Consider the following 25,137-nt stretch of genomic DNA (forward strand, 5'->3'; position numbering starts at 1 on the left):
AGTGTAGACCCCTTTGATGAGCACAATTCATATCATCACAGTGCAATACACTTAATAATGAAGTCTGAGAAATGAATGAAATTGAACTCTATGTAAGCATGGGTGGAATACTCTTGGGACACATCAAACTTAATGTCCCGCTTCAAATTTGTTTGGGTCAAATAATCAAAACAGTTTCAGAGAGTATTTACCATTTGGTGAAGGCATTACCCTTTGTCTCAGCCAATAATGGGCATCATCTTGGCAGTGGTCTAATCCTATGTGGTCCTTCAGAAAACCCATCTTGTGGACAGGTTGCTATCAGCTGTGGTTCTGATCAAAGATGACATAAGCGATTGCTCAGTGTATTAATTCTAACATTTAGCTAGGAGTATAAAAAATACATTAGAATTAACTGATGTGTGAATATGCATGTTACTCTATGCAAATGTATAACTAAATTAGAATACATGTATTATTCATGAATATCCATTTTAAACACTCAGAAAGAGCAAAGAGAGAAGCACAAAACAAGAAACTTACACAAGTTTCTTCTCTGCACTATTGTAAACACTGCCAAAACTACAGGACAAATGTAAACAAAACAAATCCTTCAGTCTCCAAAATTTAATTGATTTCAGTGGTTCATACTGGTTCATCTCAAACCACCTGATTATTAGGAACACAATTCCAAATAATGAGGTACCACCCTTTATGATTGATTTCTTCTGAGAAACGCCACAAGCACGCTGCGTGGGAGTGTGAATATTTAAGGGGCACAGCAGCTATTGCCCTAAGGAAGTTTAAATGTATTAGTGCACCAGTTCTACACTTACAGTAACCTTGAGATCAGTTGGAGCTTGTTAAGGTGTGCAGGAAAAGAACCGCAGAGCTGGAAACACGCACAATTATATACTCAATGTCAAGCTTAACACAGCCTTTGAATTGAGACATTCAATACAATGTGACACTGGATCTAAATCAGTACAATGACTACTGGCAAGTGCAAGACTTATATAATCAAACTGCCTTGTACTACAGTAGGATATACCCATCACTGCATTAATAAATCTGATATCCATGATTTATCACTGTAAAAAACAAAACAAAACACTAATTTCATGGAATGCCCCAATAGTAAAAACGAGAGAAAAAAAAGTAGCACCAAGGCCAGGAGATGAAAAAGTTTAAAAGAACAGGTAAGATTTATTATGAGGTGCTTTAAAAAGGATGGTGTTTGTTCAACACAGCATGACCTTCTCAGACAGGGAAAATCATAAGCAGCAAGGAATCATTGTATGAAGAAAACATTTCATTTAATAGTCTTGATTTGGCAGAACAGAATTAGCACCTTCTGATGCCCTGGACATGTCTGTGGATGCTCTCTCAACATACCTGAATATACATCAGCTCCACAACCTCAAGAACAACATAAAAAGAATGTGCTTAGATACACAGACCACTGAACCCCACCCACCCCCTCCCTCCTCTTACAAGCCAAGTGCTCGAGGGCACTTCAGGGTTTGCAAATGGCCCACTTCCCCAATGGAACAAGGCTATTAACTTTGCAGTCTATTGTTAGTTTTATTTCTTTTTATGTTTTTTTTTTTTTTTTTTACAAAAACTGCCAGCGCATGAATCTGCGTCACTGGTTTATTTCTTTCTCCTGCAGACAAATAAAATTTACCCGTAGCACATCAGAAGCAGCTATATACTATTAACTGTAATTCTGTTTAATAAACACAGCAGCAGCAGTTAAGTATTTTTCTCCCTCCACAGTGGACTTTGCAGCAGTTTTTTCTTTTTTTCTTTTTCAAACAATGGTTTTCAGTCCAGCGGAGGCACTTCTTTCACATCATAAGCAGAAAACAAGTAGGTGTCAGTCTAACTATTGTTTCAGGCTGTAACAAACCTTTATATATTAAAAAGAAAAAGAAAAAAAAACACACACATGCTTCAAAGCTTTCAAATGGCAAACATGTACATAACAGTTTTTAGTCAACTAGTAAAATTATTTAAAACACAACCCCTGTTAAATTTTCTCCAGATAGTTAACACTTTTCTATACTGTTACATAGTGCTTTAGAATCATCTCTGCAGGCTTGCATATAAAATAGATTTTAAAGGAGATAACATATGCATAAATAGGACATCTGTATGGCACTGCCTTCAAAGCATAAATTAGAACTTTATTTTATTATTACAATATTACAAAAGATTAGCACAAATCTCACGCTCTCATCTTTGTTGACATAGCCACAGGCTTTTGCCCAATGCTGCTGCAGCAGGTAAGTCCCTATTTTAAAAAGGATCTCCTGACAGACAGCAATAGCAAAAAAACAAACAAAAAAAAATCAATTTAAATAAGCAAATCAAGTAATATAAATAGTCACAAAATGCAAAAATGAAGCTTTGAAACCTGAAAAGATATTTGTTACAGCCCAGTACTACACATATCTATCAAAACTTAAATTACAATAAAATATTACTTTAGTCTTTTTCATTTAAAGAAACTAAATCATTTCTATCCAACTCTAGCTTCACAAAAAAACCCCAAAAAAACGCTTGTTCCTTTTATACCATGCTCGTTTAAGGAAAGTTCGAGGAGCAAATACTTAAGGCTTTTTTTAAGGGCTGTGACAGAGGCATATGGACTGCAGGTGCCAGTGGGTCCACTCATACACAACGTTACTCAAACCCACACCAACAGGCAACATTCATACAGAATTATTACACTTAAGTTACAGTAGTATAGTTTTTAAGCCAGTGTACAATAAAATAAACAATGCATGTTGCTGTTTTTACCCCCAAACCTGCATGTGATCAACACATTTCACAGATAACAATAAACCCTTCATTTGTATCAAGGGCAAGGATACATGAATAAAATAAAGAGACTTCGTAAACATTCAAAAAGCTTGGAAGAATTGTAATGGTATTAGTAGTGTTTTCCCCTATCCCTCTGTGAGAGTTTGTGATTCAAGTAGTAGCAGTAGTTGTACAAGCAGCTCTGTCTAATGGACTAGAAAATGCCAGTAATTCCATTTATTACCTTCAATTGTTCTCATCTTCAGAGTTTACTTTCCTCCATTAGGTCTCTAAATGGGAAATGAACAATCATGCATTTACTTGACTGGTGGCCATTTGTTTGGAGGTCAGCAAGACTTAATGGAATCTAATGAATGCAAGTAGTTGTGCTTGCATTATCCCAGCCTTCCATAGGCAAATAAAACGTCAGCATTTAAGCTTCTATTACCTACACATCACTTAAGAGGTTTCAATGACTGACAAAGCTGAGATTCTAAGAGCTATACAGAATTAGACACTTGTTAAATAGACCCACTTCCCAATTTTATATTAAATAAAAAGGGTGGGTTCCACTCTCCATTAAAGACTAGCTCATGAGCAGATTAGGTTCTTAAACATCCATGTCACAGGGGTCATACAGCGTGTCCATATTAGAGGTGTTAACAGTTCAGTGTTTAAACGGTAGTAAAGAGTCCAACAATTTTAATTTAGCTTGATCGTTTAAAAACGTTGTAAAATGTGCAGGTCAAATATTAACAGGGTGTCTGTAAATAACAGCTACTCAGTTTTTTTTGTGGTCTACTTTCTCCCTTTGTCACGTAGCATCCTTGCCACTGGATATTCACCTCCCAATGTCCAGCATGCTTTTGCTCACGTGACTAGCAGTCATCTTTGAGAGCTCTCAGTAAGCGAAGCCCTGTCTGGGCATATTTCGATAATGTAAGCTGTGCAAAACTTAGTTTCAGCGGCAGTACGGGAACAATGTTAAAGCACATGATAATAAAGCTTCCTGTACATACGATATCTACTTCTACTACTGGTGCTGGATCTAGCACAGAGGATGTGGCGCCCAGACAAACAACAATGCAAGTGTATGCTAGTAGTGCAGGAAATTAGATCAAACTCGGGTTGAAAACAGAACACGGTTAATTATTGAGATCATCACAACTTGCATGCAAGAGAAGATTGCTTACATTTTAGGTTTATTTTTTGGTCTTCTTTTTTTTCCTACTGCGGCCAGTCAGACAAGTACAAACTATTGTTATTAGTAAAATGATTTTTTTTATATATATATATATATATATATATATATATATATATATATATATATATATATATATATATATATATCAGAATATTGGATTCTGCAAATGTCAAAGAGTCTTTCTTTGAATTAGCGTGATACTGTAATTGGAATAGTCAGTTTGGTGTGAACATAACTAGTTATTGTCTCTTGTATACAGTAAGCAGGATAGGATTACAGATTTTAGCAGTGTTTGAAGACTGCATAACTTTTCTTTAAATAATGCAATTCATGCTCGCCCTCTAGTCAAAACAGACCATTATCGTACCCTCGATGCTAGTATTTTGTCACATTGCTTCACTGTTTTCATACATTTATTTATATATAGGGCTTATGATTTTTGGTGTTTTCCCCCCCAACTTCTTTTCTCAATTAAGAATTCAACCGATACCTGTTAAATCAATTTTACTATCAATGCGTTTCTCAGTTGTGATTGAGATACACAAATGGCTTAACAGATATCAGCTGAGAAAAGTGTGGGTAAAACAGAAAAATCAGAAGCCATATTTATTTTTAAAAGTTAAAACGTTTAATAAATTAAACAGAATCTATTAGCCCTAGTCCGTATGTGTGTGTGTGTGTGTTTACACACACACGTGTAGTACTACAATCACTAACATTATGTTCTTACACTAGTGCAAGAGTTTAAAAAAAACAAACAGTAAAGAATTTTAACATAAAATATTTAAAAATAGTGCAGTTACAAGATAATCTATAAGTAGTATTCAGTATATTCAGGAGTGGGAACACAATTAAAAGGTTAGCAAGGTGATACCGCAAAGAGAAGTTGCTGCTCAGCTGGTGAAAGCACTGGAAATATTAAATGACAACATACCAACAAATAAAAATCAAAACAAGGATGCTTACACTATTACAACCAAGTAAAAGCAGATTTAAAAGATAAATGCAAAGCAAGTTCTATAAAAGCACCTATTGCCCTTAGTTTGTCAAGGGGAGCAGGGAGAACGCAAAACAAAATGCCCACATATCTTTTGACAAACAGCACAGTACAAAACACCCAAGATCACAGTCTGCTGTTCAGCAAATGCAATATTGATCACATGCAAGTTCGACAACAAAAACAACGCTACTAATTATAAACTTTTAAGACCAAAACAGATTGAGATTGTGTAGACATGGCTGTAGCTTATCTGTACCCTGGATGTTGATGATGAGTATTTCTATTATCAGTTGGTTCTGGGGCCCTACTCATTGGAGGCCTATGCATTTTGCCCATCATCCCTAGATTTTGATCCCTAAAGCAAGGCTGCTGGTAGTCCCCGCCCAGGTAATCCATGGTCTGCATCACATTAGACTGGTTGGAGGAACCTGCTCCAGCTCTGTAATGAGTCCCCGGGACGCAGTCTATCGAAGGCCCAGAGGGGCCTCCATGGAATGGCATAGCCAGGTCCAGAGACCCGGAGCTGTCACTATTTGGCGTTGGCAGAATGTTATTCCAGACAGGTTGAAAGTAGTGCCCGTTCGTGTAGGGCATGGCGCCAGGCATGCCATTGACTGGTGGGGAAGGCGTGGGCTTGTCCACCGGGGGTTTCAAGCTAAAGGGCTGGCCCAAACACAGCTCTTGGGGGTAGCCGAGGGTCTTGCAGGGAAATCCCCCTGGGAGATCCCTCGGGTGGTGCTTGCCGGGGTGCTGCCCCAGCCCATTTTCAGACATCTGCTGCAGGTGGGGCAGCAGGTGTTGGTTCCAGGAGCGCTGCTTCATGTCGTTCTGGTAGCCGGCGGGCACTCTGTTCATGGCAGCCATGGCAGTGGGAGGGACAGCGGTGGCTGTAGCAGCAGCGGCGGCGGTCGCCGCCTGGTCAACGGAGTTGATGATACAGGATGGCATGGGGGTGGGCATGTGGTGGGTGGACACCCGGGAGCTGGCATGGATCAGCAGGTTCCTGCTGATGGGGCTGGGGTTCGCTATCTGTCCCTCACAGACCGAGGTAGAGCCGAGGCCAGCCCGGGCCTGGCAGAACTGGTTGATCTGGTGCACGATGCTGCTCAGGTCGGCCGCTCGGTTTTGGTGCAGGCTGGCAGCCATGGAGAGCGGAATGGTTGAGGTAGACACGGTGACGTTAGGTGGTGCATCGGCATCCGGCATCTTCCTGTTCCCATGTAATCCCAGCGGTGGCTGCTGCAGTAACACATTTGGAGGGGCGTGGCCCATATTCTGGGTGTGGGAGTGGGGGTGGGGGAGATTTTGCTGTGGATGGGTTAGTGTCTGAGCTTGGGGCAAGCCCTGCTGTGGGTGTTGTAAATTCGGAGGCTGAGACATAGTCTGGGGGTGTCGCAAGCCTTGGGATTGCTGCTGCTGTTGCTGCTGCTGCTGCTGCTGCTGCAGCTGCAAAGTCTGTTGGTGCTGCAAACTCTGTTGCTGCGTTAGGATTTGGGGGCGCATTAGTGCCTGTGGGTGGGGATGAGTCTGAGGGAGGTTTAAAGTGCTCGGTGTCATGTAGGGCCCGCTGGGGGGGTTCATGATGACTTCGGGTAACAAGCGTGTGCGGCTGCCGTCAAAGTCTTTGATGATCCCTTTTATGGGAACCTTCACGATGGCAAGCAACCCTGCTTTAGTGCTAGCCTGAGATGGGTAAGGACTGTATCGCTGGCCAGAAGTGTCTAGTCCGTTCACAGTCCGGCGAATGTGTTTCCTCTGGGGTACTTTGACGCTGTTTGGGAAGATTTTTATAGTCAGTGGATTGTTGGCAACTTTCTTAGCATAAGCATCCAATTCTGCTGGGGTTGGATATTGTGCAGATCTCATCTTCTGTGTAGTGTCCCCTGTGAAAATAAGACAAAGGAATCATCAACACCACCTATGTTAATGCTGGTAAAGGGCTAGTCAACACAACAAGCCTTTTTACCCATAGTGATGACATAAAGAAAAAAAATAAAAATCTGCTCTAAGTTCAATAAATGGTAACATGTTAAACATGATTTCGGGAGGCATTTTAAGTGGCCAACAACTCAAGGAATACTGAAATCAAAAGCAGCAGCTATACCACGGTGCAAGACAACTTCAAATGCAGATAAAACTTTTTTTTTTTTTTTTTAAGAATTTTAAAGAGTTTTGTTAGCAGCACGAAATAGTCAATGCAACTAGATGTCACCTGGCTCAGCCGCGCACCATTGGGTTCTCAGTTGTACCTCCATAGCACCAGGTGTTTGATTTTATTTATAGCACACACACACACATACGTTCAAGGAGGTTAGTGCCATTATTCTGAAGTGCTAGGCTTATACTAGTTAAATCCATAATGCAGCTAATGTGGTTTTACCTAGGAGTTTGCAATACATGTTTTGCATTAATTTATTTTATTTAATTATATTAATGTCAAAACAGTATATGTAGTATTTGCTGGACACACAGAAAATATTTAAAAACAGAAATTAAAATACCAACTAGTTTATATTTAGGTGCACAAAACAATTCTTTTAAATTAATCACACAAAAAGGCAAACTGTCTGCGTTACAGTATGAGCTACAGCTATAATCTCATTTACAAAATGGCAAAGAGACAACATTCAACAAAACCCTGGGCAATGCACTGCTACATTGCAAAATCTGAAAACAAAAAAAACAACTGCAACCTAATTTATTAAAAGCAGCTCAGATTAGTGCAACCATGCATTGTTTTGTTTTTAACACATTAGATGTTCCTGTAATACTGTTCCAGGACTCAAGAGATATTCTTTAAATTAGTTGTTCTTCCACAATTAGCCTACTGTAAAAACAAGAAGCAGGTTAATACTCCACTCGAGCCTGAATGCTGCCAAGGGGGGCAGGACTGAGATGACCCAGTGCTGGGTTGGCTGGAGCAGTGGAAACATGCCGATGAATCCCCTCTGTATTTGCAGTGAGGAGAACAGTCCACAAAATGTTTCGACTAACAACTTCACATACTGACTGGAATCGTTAGCACAGTGGTATTTTGGATGAAAGGGTCTTAGCAAAGCATTTAGCTGAATGCTCTTGCTCAATTTCTCACAATGACTTCCAGCAAATGCTTAAAACCCTGCATTCAGTGGTGAGCAGGTCTCTCAAAGCTGTTCACTGCAGACTCACGGCTAGTAAAGAAGACAGGATCTTGACACTTGAGCTCAGGGAGCATTTGAGAATGGGTTTAGATCACCCAAAAGGTTAGGGTTCTGGGGATTAGCTCATCACAATATAAATAGAGCTCAAAAGAAACCTAAAGGTCCCATCAGGGGAATGTTACCTTCACCATTACACACAACCTCAGTCACAAACTCAAGTCTCACTTGGCACTACCGTCAGGAACATGTTAAATAAAACATTGCCGTTCAAGCGAGGGAACATTTCCAGTCAGCTTTGAAATGCAGCTCAATGCCATCATTTCAACCACGACACAGCCAAAGGGCATTTGTATTTATTTACATAACGTTGTTGTTTTAACAGGGAAAAAAAACAAACGTGGCGTCCTCAAATCTCTCTGAAAACAAAAAGTTCAGGGAACCTCTTATCTCAAATTTTGGTTGAATAAATATTAACATTTATATTAATAATAATATAAAAAGATGAACTAATTAAGACCTTTTTGCATAACAGCCTTGTTACAAAACAGGCATAGATAAAATATGGTTGATAGGGCCAAATTACATAAACGTCTCGTTTTTTTGGGATAGCTCCTGTAACATGTTGCTGAGCGGTGGTGCATTTACTTTAGCAAAAATTCACTCCATAAATGTTAAGTATTATTGTTCTGCTGTAAGCATTTTTAAATCCCACCTACACACCATAACCTTTAATTAAAAGACAGTCAATATGGTGCTGTCTATGAAGGCACATAAATGAGTGTGATTGCCTTAACTGCTGACTATACTTTAAGTAAACGCTAATGTAAAACTGCCAAAACACTGTGAGCTCCCGAGTGGCGCATCCAGTAAAGGCGCTCCACGTGAGTGCAGGATGCGCTCTATAGCCTGCAAGTCGCGAGTTCGAATCCAGGCTATTCCTTTGCTGATCGAGGACGGGAGCTTCCAAGGGGCGACGCACAATTGGCCGAGCGTCGCCCGGGGTGAGGGAGGGTTAGGTCGGTCAGGGTGTCCTCGGCTCACCGCGCACCAGCGACCGCTGTAGTCTGGCCGGGCGCCTGCAGGCTTGCCTGTAAGCTGCCTGAGAGCTGCGTTGTCCTCCGACGCTGTAGCTCTTGGGTGGCTGCATGGTGAGTCTGCAGTGTGAAAAAAAGCAGCCGGCTTGACGGCACGCGCTTCGGAGGACAACGTGTGTTCATCTTCGCCCTCCCGAGTCAGCGCAGGGGTGGTAGCGGTGAGCTGACCGTAATAAAATAATTGGCCATTCCAAATTGGGAGAAAATAATAAAAAATAATTGGCAACGACTAAATTTAAAAAAAAAAAAAAAAAACAGCCAAAACACTGAAGATTTAAGACTTTGGAACTCCTGATGAAGCATTGTTAAATTTATTGAGAGCAAACACACTTTCATGAAGGAGCATGCAGCCCGAACAATAATACAAGTTAATTGAAGCCTCATGAATTCCCTGGGGAAGATCTTAAGCACCAAGGAGTGGCTGATATAGATTAAGAGGTTATCTCATGGGAACAGGCACCTCAGCTGCAGTGTACTGATGAAAGATATGCACAATAGGTAAACATGTACAAAGAAATTAAAAAAAAAAAATCAGAGCTCAACATATCATTAATTAAACTGCTCCAAGCAATATACCAACAATTTACTTGCAAGTCAGCATTTTATAATGCAAATAATTTCAAGCAATAAATTAACTTGTGCTTGCTGAGAAAACAATCCTGAGAGATCAAGTGACAGACGTACGCTGCCAACAAGTTAGTTTGAAAGAATAAAACCTTCAACATAATCCATGCTGGAGATCTACAAATCCTGTATAAACAACACGCCCAGATCGGAAAAAGAAATCTGTCTTAAAATGGTTAGGGCAATAAACTCTAGTCTAATTTTCAGAGACAAAAAGATGAAAAAATTAAATTGAGCCCATCAGCTTGTATTAAAGGAATTGAAACCTAAACCACATGAGAGCCCAATAAAAACTTTACAACCCGATATTAACCTGACTGAAGTTACCAATTATATTTGCATGTGTTCTTCTGAGTTAAACAGATTTGCTAGAAAAGCGAAACAATGCACTAAGCAGATGCTTTGGTGGCATTTCAAAAGGACCATGTCTAGATAATAACAACAACAGACTAAGTACAGAAGTGACTCAACAGAAGCATGGTCTTACTCGGCTTTAGCGCTGCATCTTTCTGTCTCTAAGGATTAATTGTGACCTGTGAATACAGGAACATGAAGTGAAGTGAGTCCTCTTCTCAGGTTACAGCTAAATGATTTGCCACCGTGTAGCAACCTATTCCAACGCCGTTCCCTATGATACAGCACCACTACTCGCTTTCTATCCGGTTCTAGCCCGCTTGTCCACAAACATGTGCTCAGTTATTGCAGCTAACTGCCTGGTTTCCAAAGTGGTCTTTAAATTGTGTAGCTGTACCAAGGTGGACCAGGTTGGGCCAGTTTGCAGTTCTTTAAACTCTGAATAGCAGGTACTAATAACAGTGGAAAATGCAAAAGTAGAATTTGACTAAAGCTGAAACATTAAAAGGTATTTGTGGGTTGAATGTATTTTCATGTGGAAAGAAGTACCCTGGGTAAAGAATTTGGGTTACCCGATATTGAAATCGTTGCATCAATCCCATTAAAAAGATATCTCCTATCCGTGCATGGAGCTATGACAGAATTGCAGCCAGCCAGAGAATAAATAGATTAACACAGATGCTTAAATTAGAGTCTGTAAAAAGTGGAAATTGGTTAGCCAATTAATTTTAATTAGAAAGTGAGCCCCATTCTCACATTTGTCCATTGGTTCCATGAGACTATTTCTCATGCTGAGGGTATTACTTTTCTTTTCTTAAAGGTTTAGTAATACTGTAGCTTAAACAAAACAAAAAAGACTATTTCCTGCCTTTTTTCACGTTGTTCGTATAAATCGCAATTTCTGAGGCCATAAAAAGAAAGTAATTACATGTCTGAATTGACCGATCACTTCAGGCAGGAAATGACGATTATAAAATCAGCAAGGGCTTAAATCTATGAAGACAGGTAAGCACTACCTTTTTACCGGCAGGTGACAAAACAGTGTTGAAGGTACTTACATTTCTGAAGTCCAGTGTTCATCTGCGAGTGAGAATGAAGCGGGAAGGATAGTTCACCTGGTCCTGGCAGACAGGCCAGCATTTCACAGAGGCACTACTGCAACATGGGACATTCGCTCCTCCTCACACTGCAACAACAGGAGTACAGTCAGGGTTAGAACAGATCAAAATGGACTCAGGAAGCAAAGCCACGTTTCTGTTTGCCTAGAGCAGTGGTTTACAACCTTTGGTACGTGACAGGCTTGTAATTGATACACCGGCAGTTCTTTATGACGATGGGATTCCTCAACCACAATACTCCCTTAAAATCGGAATGTATCAATCTGTTTGTACCACTGAATCACAGAGAAATTCTGAGGAGAGGCATTTGTTGTGAACTTTCAAAGTTACTGACGGGGAAACAAAGCAGCCAATCTGTGTTGTTGATTGTCGTTACACTTTCAGTGAGAAAAGTGGTTGTAATGGGCTAGGTGTCTGTTTTACAACAGCCATTTAAGATTGCACAGTTACTGGTACACCTGGTGTTCCCTGCTGGAAACACTAGTACTTGAGATGAAAAGGTTGAAAACCACAGGCCTAGACTATCAAACTTCTATGACAACATTGGTTCTGTTAACACGGAATCAAACTGGCACTATGATCGCAATGCAAAAAACCTAAAACACTTGAACAGCATTTAAAAGATCACTGGTTAAAAGCCAAGAGTCCACTTGCCATAAAATCTCCTGACACATCCCTGCAAACTCAGATCTTATTTGCCATTTTGTATCTTTTACAACTGAGCAGCCACCCAAGGAGGTAATCTGTAGCAGTTTAAATATGTAAAAAAAAAATAATAATAATTTATATATATATATATATATATATATATATATATATATATATATATATATATATATATATATATATGCAAAACCAGAACAGAACCGTAACAAAATATCTGGCTGTTATTGAACCCCTCCCCCCGACAATGCATTAATGTATAGCTTTCTAAATGTCAACTTGAATTAGAAATCGTGCAGTACTGCATGCCTATTTAGTGTAGCTCGACATCGCAAAACCGGCTGGTATTCGAGTCATTTACTAGATTATAACCTAGGCATAATGCAGTACCTAAAAAGGGTTCAAAGCTGAGTGCATTAACTGTCTATTTAAGGGAGAATGCAGTGGCCTCAAAAACCTCAGAAGGTCAGGTTGTCAGCTCATTTAATCCTCACTGCGAGGAAAACCACCATTAATGAAGCCAGGGGTTACACATACACAAAAGTTGCATTCACCTGAGGGAGCGCAGAAGTTTCTGTGAGCAAGATTTGTGTATCCATGCCCTTGATCAGTGCAGTGTCCAGCAACCACCTTTACCATTCACTTACGCCATGATCACAACCACATGAACTTTAATGGGTAGATACATTTCTTTAGGTTTCCTGAAGATGCATTATGTAAAGAGTCAAGCTAGGTCAAGATTCCTGCAAAGTTTTTAAAAACAGGTGAAAGGCTGGTCTTCTCAGTGCCTGGGTAGCTTGCTTTCCACTAGGATTGTCCCTGTTTTTCCAAGATTAAACTTGGATCATTGCACTGGTTTATAAAACACCATATGGATTTTAATTGTCCTTCTCACAAAGCTGTACACAATCTTGGCCCTTCTTATGGGATCCATATACATAGAGGGCATTAGAAAATGTCTTAAGATTATTCACACCTCTGGAATACAGTAGCGCCTCGCTACAAAATGTCAAAAACATTCATTCAAAGGAGAAACAGCAAAGGTCAGCATATGGTAATTCAGAAGTCACCTTCACTGCTTTAGTTATAGTAAAGGTTAATGAACTGCTGGACATGAAAACCATGGGAGGTGTCCTGTTAAGAAAACAGCTACTATAAAGCACCATGTTGTTCCCCCCAGTGTACAGTAGGCTATATATTATAACAATTCTAATCAGAGAGTGGTTTATGATACAGGAAGATAAAAAATAAAATAAAAACTGAAATATCTACAGTGACATGTGTCTGTTTTTGCAGGGCTATGATATTTCACTATAGACGACTCTGAAGCCAAATGCTGACAATAAAACCCTTTTAAAAGCAGGTTTTACTGTCATTCCACATCCCTGTCAAAACTAACACACTTCAATAAAGCTGTCTTTAATGAGATGACTACGGAGTTTCCATCGCAGCTCTCTGCCTAGATACCAAAATGCACCCTCCAGGTTAAACTCTACTACTAAAAGCAAGAGTGAGTGCGAGAGAGAAAAGGAGGTTTCCACTTGTACAGTACAGGTATTCAAACCTTTATGAAGATTTGTGACAAATCCACATATCAAGAGAATTGTATAGGGTTATAAAATGCACCCCCACCACTCAAGCCCTCACCCCTAAAAACAAACTGGTCACACCCCACCCCCATTACTAAGTAGGCTGTGAAAATACCTTTGAAGTATCTTCTGAATGCGAAATGCAATGTAAAACTGAATTTGTATGCACTTTAGGGAAGATCATGATTTTAGACACAGCCGTCTTCCAAATTATTCACATTAAAGCTGGCCTGTATTTGTTATACTCTGGGTCCCCCTAAAACTACCAAGCAACTTCCTAACATTTTAGGAAAGAAAAAGATGGAGGATAAAAGGCATGAGTGAGAAGATATGGATCGCTTCCGTTTAGTCTTGCATTACATCCTAGAATTAAGGAGATATTATTCGAGATTACTGCTCTGTTTATTCAGATTACAGTAAATCTTCAAGTTTAGCACACAAGGCAGTCTGAGAAGAAATCTACGATCTTAAATTATGCATTTAGCAGGAGATTGCAGGGCTGTAAAAATGCACATAATCCACACCCAATGAATTTCTATACAGCACTTACATCCTTAATGGAACATTATGCCATTTTAACATCAAACGGCCCTCCTTCTGCATTTAAATGAGTCCATTTTATAAATTCCCTGCTTTGCAAGGCCTTTCAAATGCAAGCTGTACATTCTAATGTCAATTCCACCCCTACAGCATGAAGCCATAAATCTACACAAATAAATTAGCTGGCATTTGTTATATTTGGTTACCAACAGAAGCCTTACAGGCATGTAGCTGTTACTGTTCAATTCACTAACAAAGATCCTGATGACTTCAGCAGATCTGGAATGAAAGCTTATCCATGACTTTACCATAGGAACTCTCATCTATCAGGAATGTTATTTTTAAATGAACAGGGACTATATTCAACTACACAACACAAAAGGCTGCAGAAATAAATCTGCCAAACGAGGAAATTGCTTTTGTGAGACGGCAAGAGAAAAATACAGCACCCGTTAAAAAAAGAAATGCTGTTAGGATTTAAATGAAATCAGATATAGTTTACAGGAACTGCATTCCAAGAGATACCAAAATACAAATCTAAATTACCTGCTAACGAGCTACAGCATACCTAGAATTGTAACAGGACAGATTTGCACCTTTCTGCAAGGACCCAACTCTGCTAATTTGTTTTACCACAGGTTTCAGAGCAGTGTTGTGACTTGGCAGTTAATTGGGAACAGCACACAACTGTTTAAACACAGATTGGGGATTGGGGGCTTGTTTATGAAAAATAAATAAAAAGTTCAAATTAACACATTGTTGTGTGCTTGATTTGGGACATTGCAGTTTATTTAAAAAAAAGTGTTAAATTAAACTGTTAAGATTAATATAAGAGGTGTGCAGCATATTTCGGGTAATATTCTAGCATACTTTGATAGGATTGTATACAAGGGTTATATATTGATATGACTCTGCTCTGTCTTGCATATTATACAAAGGCTGTGCTTTTCATTACTCTAGAACTTTACTCATGTACAGTAAATGGATAACAGGGCAGTTTAGCTTTGATTTGGCTCAGGAGAAAAACCACCAGGAAGTAACACTCCCAAGAAATGTGGCCACATGTGCATTTCACAAGCCCCAATATTTCACATACTGTAGCTACACATCTGTTCTGCCACAGACATAAACAGATTACTTTCTGTAACTAGTTTTCCAAGAATACTATGCATAATACATTCCTTTAAAACCTCCAGAATCCTACAAAAGGATGCAACAGAACATCTGCCCATCCCTCTGCTTATCTCCATGTGTCGCTGCTTTTCTGAGATTCAAACTGGAAATACAGGGTTGTAATAAACCGCAAAATGAACAGGCTAAGCAGATTTTATTGCAAGGTAGTCAGGTGAACAACCAACTGGGGACAAAGCCAAGAGATACTGGCGATCACTGCTTGCATGTTAACAGCACCTGTCATATGGGTTTCTACGACAAAGCCTTTATTAGCTCAGTCTGTATGTGAAATAATAACAAACGTCGGTTTAAAGTTTCATCAGTTTTGGGAGAGCGATTCTGAAAATATAGGCTTCAGTAGCCCAACCAATTAGAGGCCAGACCTCGTGGTTACCATCAAGTTGTGTGTCAGTTTAGCATAATTTGCTTAAGCTGTTGTCAAGATTTAAAAAAAAAAAAAAAAAGTACACTATACTGCAGACATAATCAAAATGACGGTGCCCGTGAAGTGCAAAAAACAAAGAAAAACACACAAATACAAAAAGCACACAACACAACGGAAGTGATTTCACAACGGAAATATATCACGATGGAGGCCACTTCCCCAGATAACCCCAGCAGTCTCCACCTGTTTCGGGAGAACCTGAAGCCGTTTAGAAAGCACAAGTTGAGTCTTTAGTAACTTAGCTGGCCGTGGTATATTATTTCTGTCAGTGTTATAATTGGTATCGAGTCAAACTTAAAGAAATGTTGTCCAACTAAAATAGTAGTTTTTAACCGCTATTACTGTACACAAACTAATTTATGGTAAACATGATACTTACTGTTGCAATACCAATTATAACAGAAATATACCACGACCAACTAAGTTAAAGACTCAACTTGCACTTTCTAAACAGCTTCAAGTTCTCCAGAAACAGTGGAGACTGTGCTGGAGTATCTGGGGGAGAGGCCTCCATCGTGATGTATGTCCATTGTATTGTGGGCATTTGTATTTAATTTGGATTTGCACTTCAGGGACACTGTGCAAAATAACTAAATACATAAATATTCACTTTGGAACAGCGACGAGCTTCTGTTTCCATCATACCATGCAGGAATCACAGAAAGCTGATTGAAAGCGAATGAGTAACCAGGGATACAAGCTCATGAATATTGGCTTAGTGCAGATATGTGTCCTCAACTGTATAATTCAACCATCATATGAGCTTTAAGCACGACCGTATCTCAAACCAAATACTGCTTTCAAGTTGATATAATGGCTTACTTAGCCTTGTCTCAAATCTCTATGACAGACAAAGACCAGCATCTGCTTCAGCATCCTGGAAACAAAGATTTCAACAGCAACAAAAAAAAAAAACAAAAAAAAAACATCTGGGGTTCTCACGTTTGTGCCATCACATTCCTGCCAAACCATACAGCTGTGTTTAACGCAGCTCAATCCTCCTGCTGAAATCGGATTAAACTCTAGATGGATTCATCACAAAAAAGAGGTTTAACTAAGAGTTAGAAGGTGTTGTGGCTGATGTAGTTTTATAGTAAAAAAATGTTAAAAAAAAAAAAAGCGACCTTGCAAAAATAAGCTGAAGAGTTTCCTGTAAACCTACACCTATAAAAACACCAACACCATTTGGAAAAGGAATCGATTTCTTCTTTCTAACTGGATGTTATTTATACTCCTACTGCTGGTAGTTGTAGAAGCATGCTTATTGTTCTTCTCATTTACAAGTCTGCCTTGTAATTATGAACATTCACAGTGCAGATTGTTTAAAAGAGCAAAAGTACTAATTTCCTTAAACAAACGGTAGGAATGTTAAATATTATCATTGACTTATATTATCACTGAATTACCTGGTGATGTCCTCTGTGCCAGGTATTTCTGCCTATTTATACTCAATTTGGAATAGAGTACCTACTGTACAGAAAGAACATGAAAAGTAATGGAATACTACATGGAGGCTGTCAAACAGTGCACTGGTACAATTTGGATATGCTGATGCAGTTATTTATCAGTGCAGTATGCGCTGACTCCAGTTCTCATATCCTGCGGTAAAGTACAAATAAGAATTACCAACCCCCTGTGACTATCAGAACTCATTTAAAAAGGGTAGGTCATTTCCTAAAGGGGTCATGACTACATCGAGGAAGTTAATTAGACCCTAACTCAGGGCTGCAGTGTCTTCTCGCTTTCGTTCCACCTCAGTTACTTAATTGGTCTAATTATTTGATTAATTGGACAAATTTATCACTTCTTTCCAGACCTCAATATTTTAGAGTTAGGGTACCTTGAATCAAGTGCACTTTTAAAATTAACTGTAAAGAACCTTAAATATATCCAATTGAACAAATAATTAGATTAAGTTAATTGAGCACTTCAAGTTGGAATGAAAACCAGACCCTGCGGGCCCTCGAGGACTGGAGTTTGACCCCGCTAGCCTAACTGAACTGCTCTGACAGGGAAGAAGGTCTCGCTGGAAAACAACTTGTTTCTGCTTGCGATTTACAAAGAAAAATGCTGACAATTTTGACGCAGAGACTGAACACACACCTGTGGTTTCTCCGTTGTTTGAGAGCACATGGACTCTATTTCAGCTTGAGCTATTTACTATTAATTATAGAAAGCTGACATGCGCGGGTCTATGAAATGCATTACAGGCTCAGGAAAGTCAAAACAGAAAATGATGAATTGTACTCCCTACGTGCACATGAGAGATTTTGTGCTCCCCGTGCTTCCCCCTCCCAACACAGATGACAAATCTAAAAACCATACATTTTTTCCCTCCGAAGTCATAAAGCACACATGGGAGCACATTGTTATACAAGTAATACAAGAGTGTCAGCACAAAGATAAAACCTGACATTTTCCCTTTAATGGTCCCTTATAAAACAACCCCCTTTATGCGCATGCAGCAAACGGAATGGACAATTTTATTATTCACTGCAGAGAAGGTATGAAGGGAAATGGCCAAAGATATTGTAATCATGGATTACTGAAAGATGTTGGGACAAAAGATGCTGAGCATAAACATGGCATACTTCCCCCAATGGCATCCACATGTCATTCAACTCACAGGCAGCAGAAACACCCTGGAGACTTTAATGTATAGAAGAAAGAATACACTGCACCTTTTACAAAAGTCAGGCAACAGTCTTTTCTCTCCCCAGAAGAAGCTATTAGCAATTACCAACAGTAGCGTCAAGTGGAGCCAATCCACGTACGTGAACCATGCTACCATTCTTCTAAAGAGGCCATTATGGTAGCAACTTTGCAGAATAATGGATTTGACCACAGGGAAGACGTGGGCTTCTTATTAAACGTCAACCCGGGGACTGTGTCGCTGACATTCAAGCATTTTGGCAGCAATTACAACTAGAGTGGTCATTCACATAATTTGCAGTAAAATGAGGCTACAGACCCAAAGGGCTCTAATTTGTAACAGTGGATCTTTACTGTAGCTCTTGTAACTTTGTGATGTATTGACCCCCTTACATCACTACAGTATAAGCAATATAAAGTTGAAAGAGGTTTGATGTTCTGAGCATTTAACTGCTGTTTTGACCCTCTAAGCCCCTTAATTAGTTGCACTGTGTAGAGCTGAATCATGCAGCCAAAAGCAAAGTCAAAGATGCTGGACCTTGCACAAAAACCAATAACCACAGGAAAATACACACACAAATCTCCTCAGAAAATCTGATGTGTAATTCAAAAGGAAAAACCGTCAAATAAATAGTTTAATCGTCAAAAAAACCAAAAACATTTAAAAGACGAAGCTAATTAAATGAAATATTGAAGCAGAAAAAAATATGCAGGCACTAAACTTTCAGATAAACTGTCTGTAAACAGATCATAGATACTTCAAAATAGAGGCTGCAAAGAAACGTATCTGATCCCGCCTTCAAATCACCTGACACGGCTTCACCACCTTAACTAAACAGGAAAAAAAAAAAATGTACAAAAATATGCATTGTTCAATGGTTTCAGTAAAACGACCCTTGCCTGTTCCAGCAGTTCCTTAGCATTGTGATGCATTACTGGCTTGGTTAGCATTCAAAAAAGTTCCCGATTTACAAAGCAAGCAAGTTGTCAATCATTTCGGTTTGAAATCTGTGGCACAGCATTCCTTGATTGAAACTGAAAAAGAAAGGGTGGCAAGCAAAGTATTGTATTGTAGCAGTCAAGTTATCCCCTGCTGGCATTTAATACATCACCTGACCTCGCTCTACTATTCACTAGGAAAGTACTGTAAAGCCTGCTCAAGTATAAGCAAGCATTGTGACTTGATCTTAGACAGGAAAAAAAAAGAAATCAGGCTACCTTTTCTGGATTCATAATGAACCGGTGAACCCTTCGGCCTCAGGGATGAGACATTGGCAACTTGCTAAATTATTTGCAGTCCCGCCTAGTAACTCTGCTTCGACTACATGACATGAATGATTGATTTTCACCTTTCTAAATAGGTCAGGTACTCACTCTGCTAGGAACATCAATCTAGCTGCCCTCCAGCATTTCCCAGCTTATTTTAAAAGCTTCTAAATTAAGTCCGTCCTGTGTGAAATTAAAAGCTGCAGTGTGTTATTTTAAGTGTATAAAACCTCCCCCATCCTCCCTACAGTACAGCCTAATGGTCAATCTGAACTGTGCTAGTTGTGTTAAATAATAGCCCTTTGCTTCTGTTTGTTTAAATGTTTTTTTTTTTTTAAACTAGGGGGTGAAGGGCTCAGAGTAGTTTATGGCAGGGCTCCTGTTATCACTTAATCTCGGAGTTAACAGATCTGCATGAAGTGCAGTCCTGTGACTCCAGAGTCCTGATGGGGCCAGACACCAACACCAGCTCTGCGAAAGCTATTCCAGTGTTGCTTTGCCAGCACGTCTCTGTATCAGCTCACACAGAGTTAGGGAACACATACTGCAGATCATCCCAAAGTGCAGACCTGTAAAGTGAGATATTAAGGATTAAACTGATTGAGATACAATTTGCCTAGCAACCACTCATTAAGCAGGGTTCAGAAACAGGCCAGCGATCCATTTTGCCTGCTTATCTGTGCTGTAAACAGATAACAGTCTCCGCCATGTCCTCTATGCTCCTTTCAGACTGAAACTGTAAACAGCTTCCTCAAAACTTCAGAGCCTAAGTAGCTAGAAAACAAACAAAAATCAGATTTACCATGCACTGATACGGGATCAGTTTCACATGTCTGCAACAAACTCCCAACGATAAATACCAAAATGATCACTTTTTTTTTTTTACTATCTGCAACTTTTGGAACAAATCTGGAACACATTTTGCACTACATACAGTATTACAAAAATAAGGTCCAATAATACCCATCATTTTATTTAGCAATAATCTACTATCTTAACCAACTGCAGCTTGTATGAACTTCTCTAGAAAATATTTTAAAGCATGCAGAGTTTGCAAAATTTCATGTGATCTGCTACTTTTATTTTTAAAACCTATCAAAACCATTCCATGGATGCTTTTCCCCTTGTTTATGAACTAGAAAGTTATCTGTACTCAACACCCAAAGAGGTTTTACTCCAATAAAAAGAGATTCACCAATTTGCAAGACATTTACTTAAGATAAATAGCTGCTTTGCAGAACACAAAGCTGTAATTATATTAGAATGCATATTTGCCTGCCACCATCTTCTGTGAAAACCTTTTATAGCTTGCATGCTTCAGCTTGGTTGAACACAAATACAAAACCAGTACCCTGCTGATGAGTGACAGGACAGGGCTACATAAAATAAAAGCAACAAGCAGCATCTCAAGCAATGCTGCTTAAAATAATACCCAATTAAACCTTACAAGACAGGTGGTGTCGTAGTTCACCACCCCCCAATCCATGTCAATGATGAATGACACTAGACAGGCTTGTTTGAACTATACTGAGAAATAAAGGCTGCTGCAGCAACACTCAGAAACAGAAATACTGACAGTTATTATAATACAGCACTAGCACGGGGCTATTGATTCTGCCAAGCATAATTGCCATTTGGGCAGGATGACCTTCTTGTACTACATTTAGTTCACATAACCAGCCAAGCACTTTAATTAATATTTACTAAAGTGCTTTGCAAGACTAAAGTGCCTTGCAAGAAATGTAATGGCAAACTCTCCTTATTATGCATTTTTATCTGCCCAAGTGATTAGTCATGCTAGGTCCTGGCTAATCAATTCAAGATAAACTGGTTTCAGACACTCAAAGGAAATGCCCAGTTACAATGGGGCTGTAGATAGCACAGCAATCTAATTAGCACATGCATTACAGGCCCCCTATACCAACACGGAGGCTTTGTGTTTGAAACGCAATTAAATTGAAAAATGTACATAGGTTCTACCACCCGATGATTAATTGAAAAACCCTGTTAATTCATTTCTATATATTAGTGTTTAGTAGATAAAGCATTAACAAGGCTACTTGTAATCTTATGATCAACAATCACATGCCCAAGACAGGGAGCTTCTAGAGCTAATTTGCTTGGGTCGCCATTTAAAATCTGATTATCTAACAGTTTACATTACTTTGCCATGTTGATTAACAAAATGCAACATTCTCCTTGTCAGCATTTTCAAAGGTTAAACCAGAACCAAAGAGAAAAAAAACAGTGGATTTCAGTGGTTTCCCATACCTACAGGTTTCATTTTTGCCATCCACAAGAACACTTTTTCTGAAATGAAATTAGGAGAATGGACTTTCTTTAATGAGCAGCCAATAAATACAATGTGAAACCTCATAACGAAAGTACACAATACTCTATACAAAGCTAAATAGACTAATTGAGGGTTATAAAAACATCAGCACCTGTCCCTAGTAAGATATGCAATAAACACAAGCCTGCACCTGTTTGAATTACTAAAATGTACTAGCTAATAATTTACCCAGATAATCACAGATTAGGGAATGGCAACTGGTTAAAAGTAACTAAGGCTCTTCTCTAACATTTTATACACACACTGTACTAGTATTACTTTTAAAGCTCTTGGTCTGTTCATAGAGAACACACAAATCACAAGCTTCTGTACACAAAATTCTGAACAAAACAAACAAATTAGCATAATTGCCATCAATTCCCACTGTAAGGTAGGTTATGTTACACAGTAAAGTATGTTAAAAAAAAATGGAATTTCATATGCCAAGAACTACACAGCACCTTTTATCAAAATAACCATGTTGCAATAAATCAAGTATTACTCCCAATAAAACAATACAGCGATGCTCTAAAATGAATACGGACATTAACTAGCAAGTACTGTACAGCAAGATGCTTAAAAGCTTTCTATAATTTACAGTATATTGCATTATATAACGCAATGGAATTGTGGCGCTTTCTATCTGCATGTACTGTACATTGTGAAGAAATTACGGTCAGTAATAAATGAACCATGTTTCAAATATACCTTAAACACCGCAGAGATTAAATATTCTTTTTTTGTTTTGAGGTCTTCAACGATCACTGAAATGAACGCGTCATTATAAACAAGCAGCTAAGCTATGCATGTGAACTCGTCCTTAACAGATTAAATGTTGATTTTGTCAAATAGCTGCAGAGCAGCGGTCGCGAACAGCTCGATTTAAAACCAGACATTCACGCTCGAAGTAATTACCTGAAATAATTACTATTTAATTATTCATCGTAAAAAAGCCTACACAGTACGGCCACCCTACTGCCTCAGCAATACCACCGATCAGCAAGACGAATCAATCGTTTAAGTGTGAAACACCCAAATCAGAAAACATATATGAAAGTGCAAACAAGTTATCTTTCTCAAAAGCAACCTTAACCCAGTCAAAATAATCTTACACAGGAATAATTACAACGAACAAAAAGCATTATCCTTACCCGCTATTGTATATTTTTAGGAGACAAACATTAAACGGAGGATCGTTTAACAAAAACCATCGTTTCAAAGGAATTCCATCGCACCACTGGATTATAAAATGTCACTTCCAGAGCACCGTAACACCCTAAACCAGTTTGATCCTGGTTTAAGTACACTGAGCTACACTCCCTGCAAACTCAACCCACCGATTCTCCCTCAAGCCGGAAACCGGGAACAGGGAATGTTCCTAAACCCTCCGAGCCAATCGTAAACTGAGGCAGCGCTTCTGCCGGCTTCCTTCAACCAATCGGAGTTGGAGGCATGAGTTTAAGAGGAGGGAATTCCGCAATCGAGGTCAGACGACCGGATATGCAGCATGACGTCACCCTTTGTTACCGTGCCGACTTCTCAAATGAATTTAGGCAACTTGTGTTTCCCAAGAAACGAAAATTGAGTATTTCCAAGGAGCTGTGCTTTTAATGACAACAAGTATGGGGAATTTGAGTCACAACGCACGATCGGCTTCGGTATCATCCTCATGAAAATATACACAGTACGAAAATAAACAGCAGACCCATCAATTCGCAATATCCCCCCAGGGAACGAGATAAATAGCACCGCACATTTAAATCTACTAAACCAATTCCTGTCGTTCGTCAATGCTTGTGATAATTTAAAAAATACCGTTAGCCAATGTTGTACTTGTATGACGGTAATTTAAATATTACAGCTGGCAAATGAACCATTAAGCACAGAAATCAACATGTTTCCCAGCTAAACTTAACCCAGAACGTAGTTTCCTGAATAGCCTGTAAATTTGGAAAACCAGAGAGAAACGACATGATCAGAATCGTATTATACCCTTGCTACGAGGCCTAAATATCATAATAACACAACCAAAGCCCCCTGCCCACCCATGCAGTAAAACAAATAGGCCTAACAGACTGCCCAGATCTCAACTGAGTTCATCGTGCGACGACACCCCCCAGATGAATATCCATTCTTATTGTCTCAGTTCAAGAAATAAAGCCACGATATTACGTTGGAGTATGTCTGAATTAAAATGCCCTGTCTTTAAGAAGGCACCTACCTCCCACACATCATTTTTCAATTACTTGTCTTACACACAACTATCCGTGTTGTAAAGGTCAGACCTGCTGGAAAAAGACTAGATCCTGTGCGTCTCATTAACCAGACCCAAGACCCAAATGTCGCAATTTGTGTTTTGTAATGAAAAAAAACGAGGCGGTGTTAGTTGCATACCGATAGTTTCATATTTGCTTTACATTTGAAATGCCCAGACGGGAGTTGCTTGGAAATCACTTCGCATTAGCTGTTAATATCAACCACGTTTTAATGCCGAAACCCTGACAATAACGTTTCGATCAACTGCGTGTATTCATGGAAACAGCATACATGGAGTTTACATATACTTAACACTGACAGTGTATGCTATTTGCATTCAAAAGCACACGGCATCGAGAATGTTACGGAACAAAATTTTAGCCTCAAAATTTGAAACACTCCAATAATTATTAAGGCACATGATTTAACATCTAATTAAACGGCTTTTTAAAAACTCAGTAAGTCATACACACACAACAAGCTAGTCACCCGTCTGCTGTGTGACGATTTCTTTGTTGCTGCCTCCCGGCTTCATAAGATAAGGTAAAGAGACCAAGCACCCGCGAGAATACTGCAATGTTTTTTAATGTATAAATGCTTTACTTACTCTCCATGAACCTGGGAAAAAGACATGCCTTAAAACATCATTAGAGTTCATTAATTTACTACGTATTTTTCTGTTGATGCCAAATCACTGGCTGCTGCTGTCTGCGGCAGCAACTTCTGACGCATGCGCACTCGTTCCAACCGGAGGAGGAAAAAAAAAAAAAATCAGGCACCAAATTGGCCTCCCCTCTTCTGCAAAATTCAAGAGTGTCTGCGCATCGCCTGACCAAAAAAAAAAAAACACAGTTGATCAAGCATTTCATTATCTTTTGGTGAAAGTGTTTACAAAGGATG

General features: G+C 39.2%; 1 protein-coding gene across 4 annotated transcripts; it reads right to left on the reverse strand.

Moving 5' to 3' along the window:
- Positions 1 to 1,273: 1,273 nt before the first annotated feature.
- Positions 1,274 to 25,003, reverse strand: LOC131700513 (protein FAM222B-like). Of its 4 annotated transcripts, none has more exons than XM_058998172.1 (3): positions 24,845 to 25,003; positions 11,262 to 11,389; positions 1,274 to 6,874 (listed from the first exon to the last, which is right to left on the reverse strand). In XM_058998172.1, the coding sequence occupies exons 2-3, from the start codon at positions 11,341 to 11,343 to the stop codon at positions 5,238 to 5,240; spliced, it is 1,719 nt and encodes a 572-aa protein (XP_058854155.1). In that variant the 5' UTR covers positions 11,344 to 11,389; positions 24,845 to 25,003; the 3' UTR covers positions 1,274 to 5,237. The 4 variants fall into 4 exon arrangements, with proteins under 4 accessions (XP_058854155.1, XP_058854158.1, XP_058854157.1 ...); XM_058998175.1 differs by lacking the exon at positions 24,845 to 25,003 and adding an exon at positions 24,727 to 24,818; XM_058998174.1 differs by lacking the exon at positions 24,845 to 25,003 and adding an exon at positions 24,711 to 24,818.
- Positions 25,004 to 25,137: the final 134 nt, after the last annotated feature.

Source organism: Acipenser ruthenus, chromosome 24 (assembly GCF_902713425.1).
Source record: "Acipenser ruthenus chromosome 24, fAciRut3.2 maternal haplotype, whole genome shotgun sequence".
Lineage (NCBI taxonomy): Eukaryota > Metazoa > Chordata > Actinopteri > Acipenseriformes > Acipenseridae > Acipenser > Acipenser ruthenus.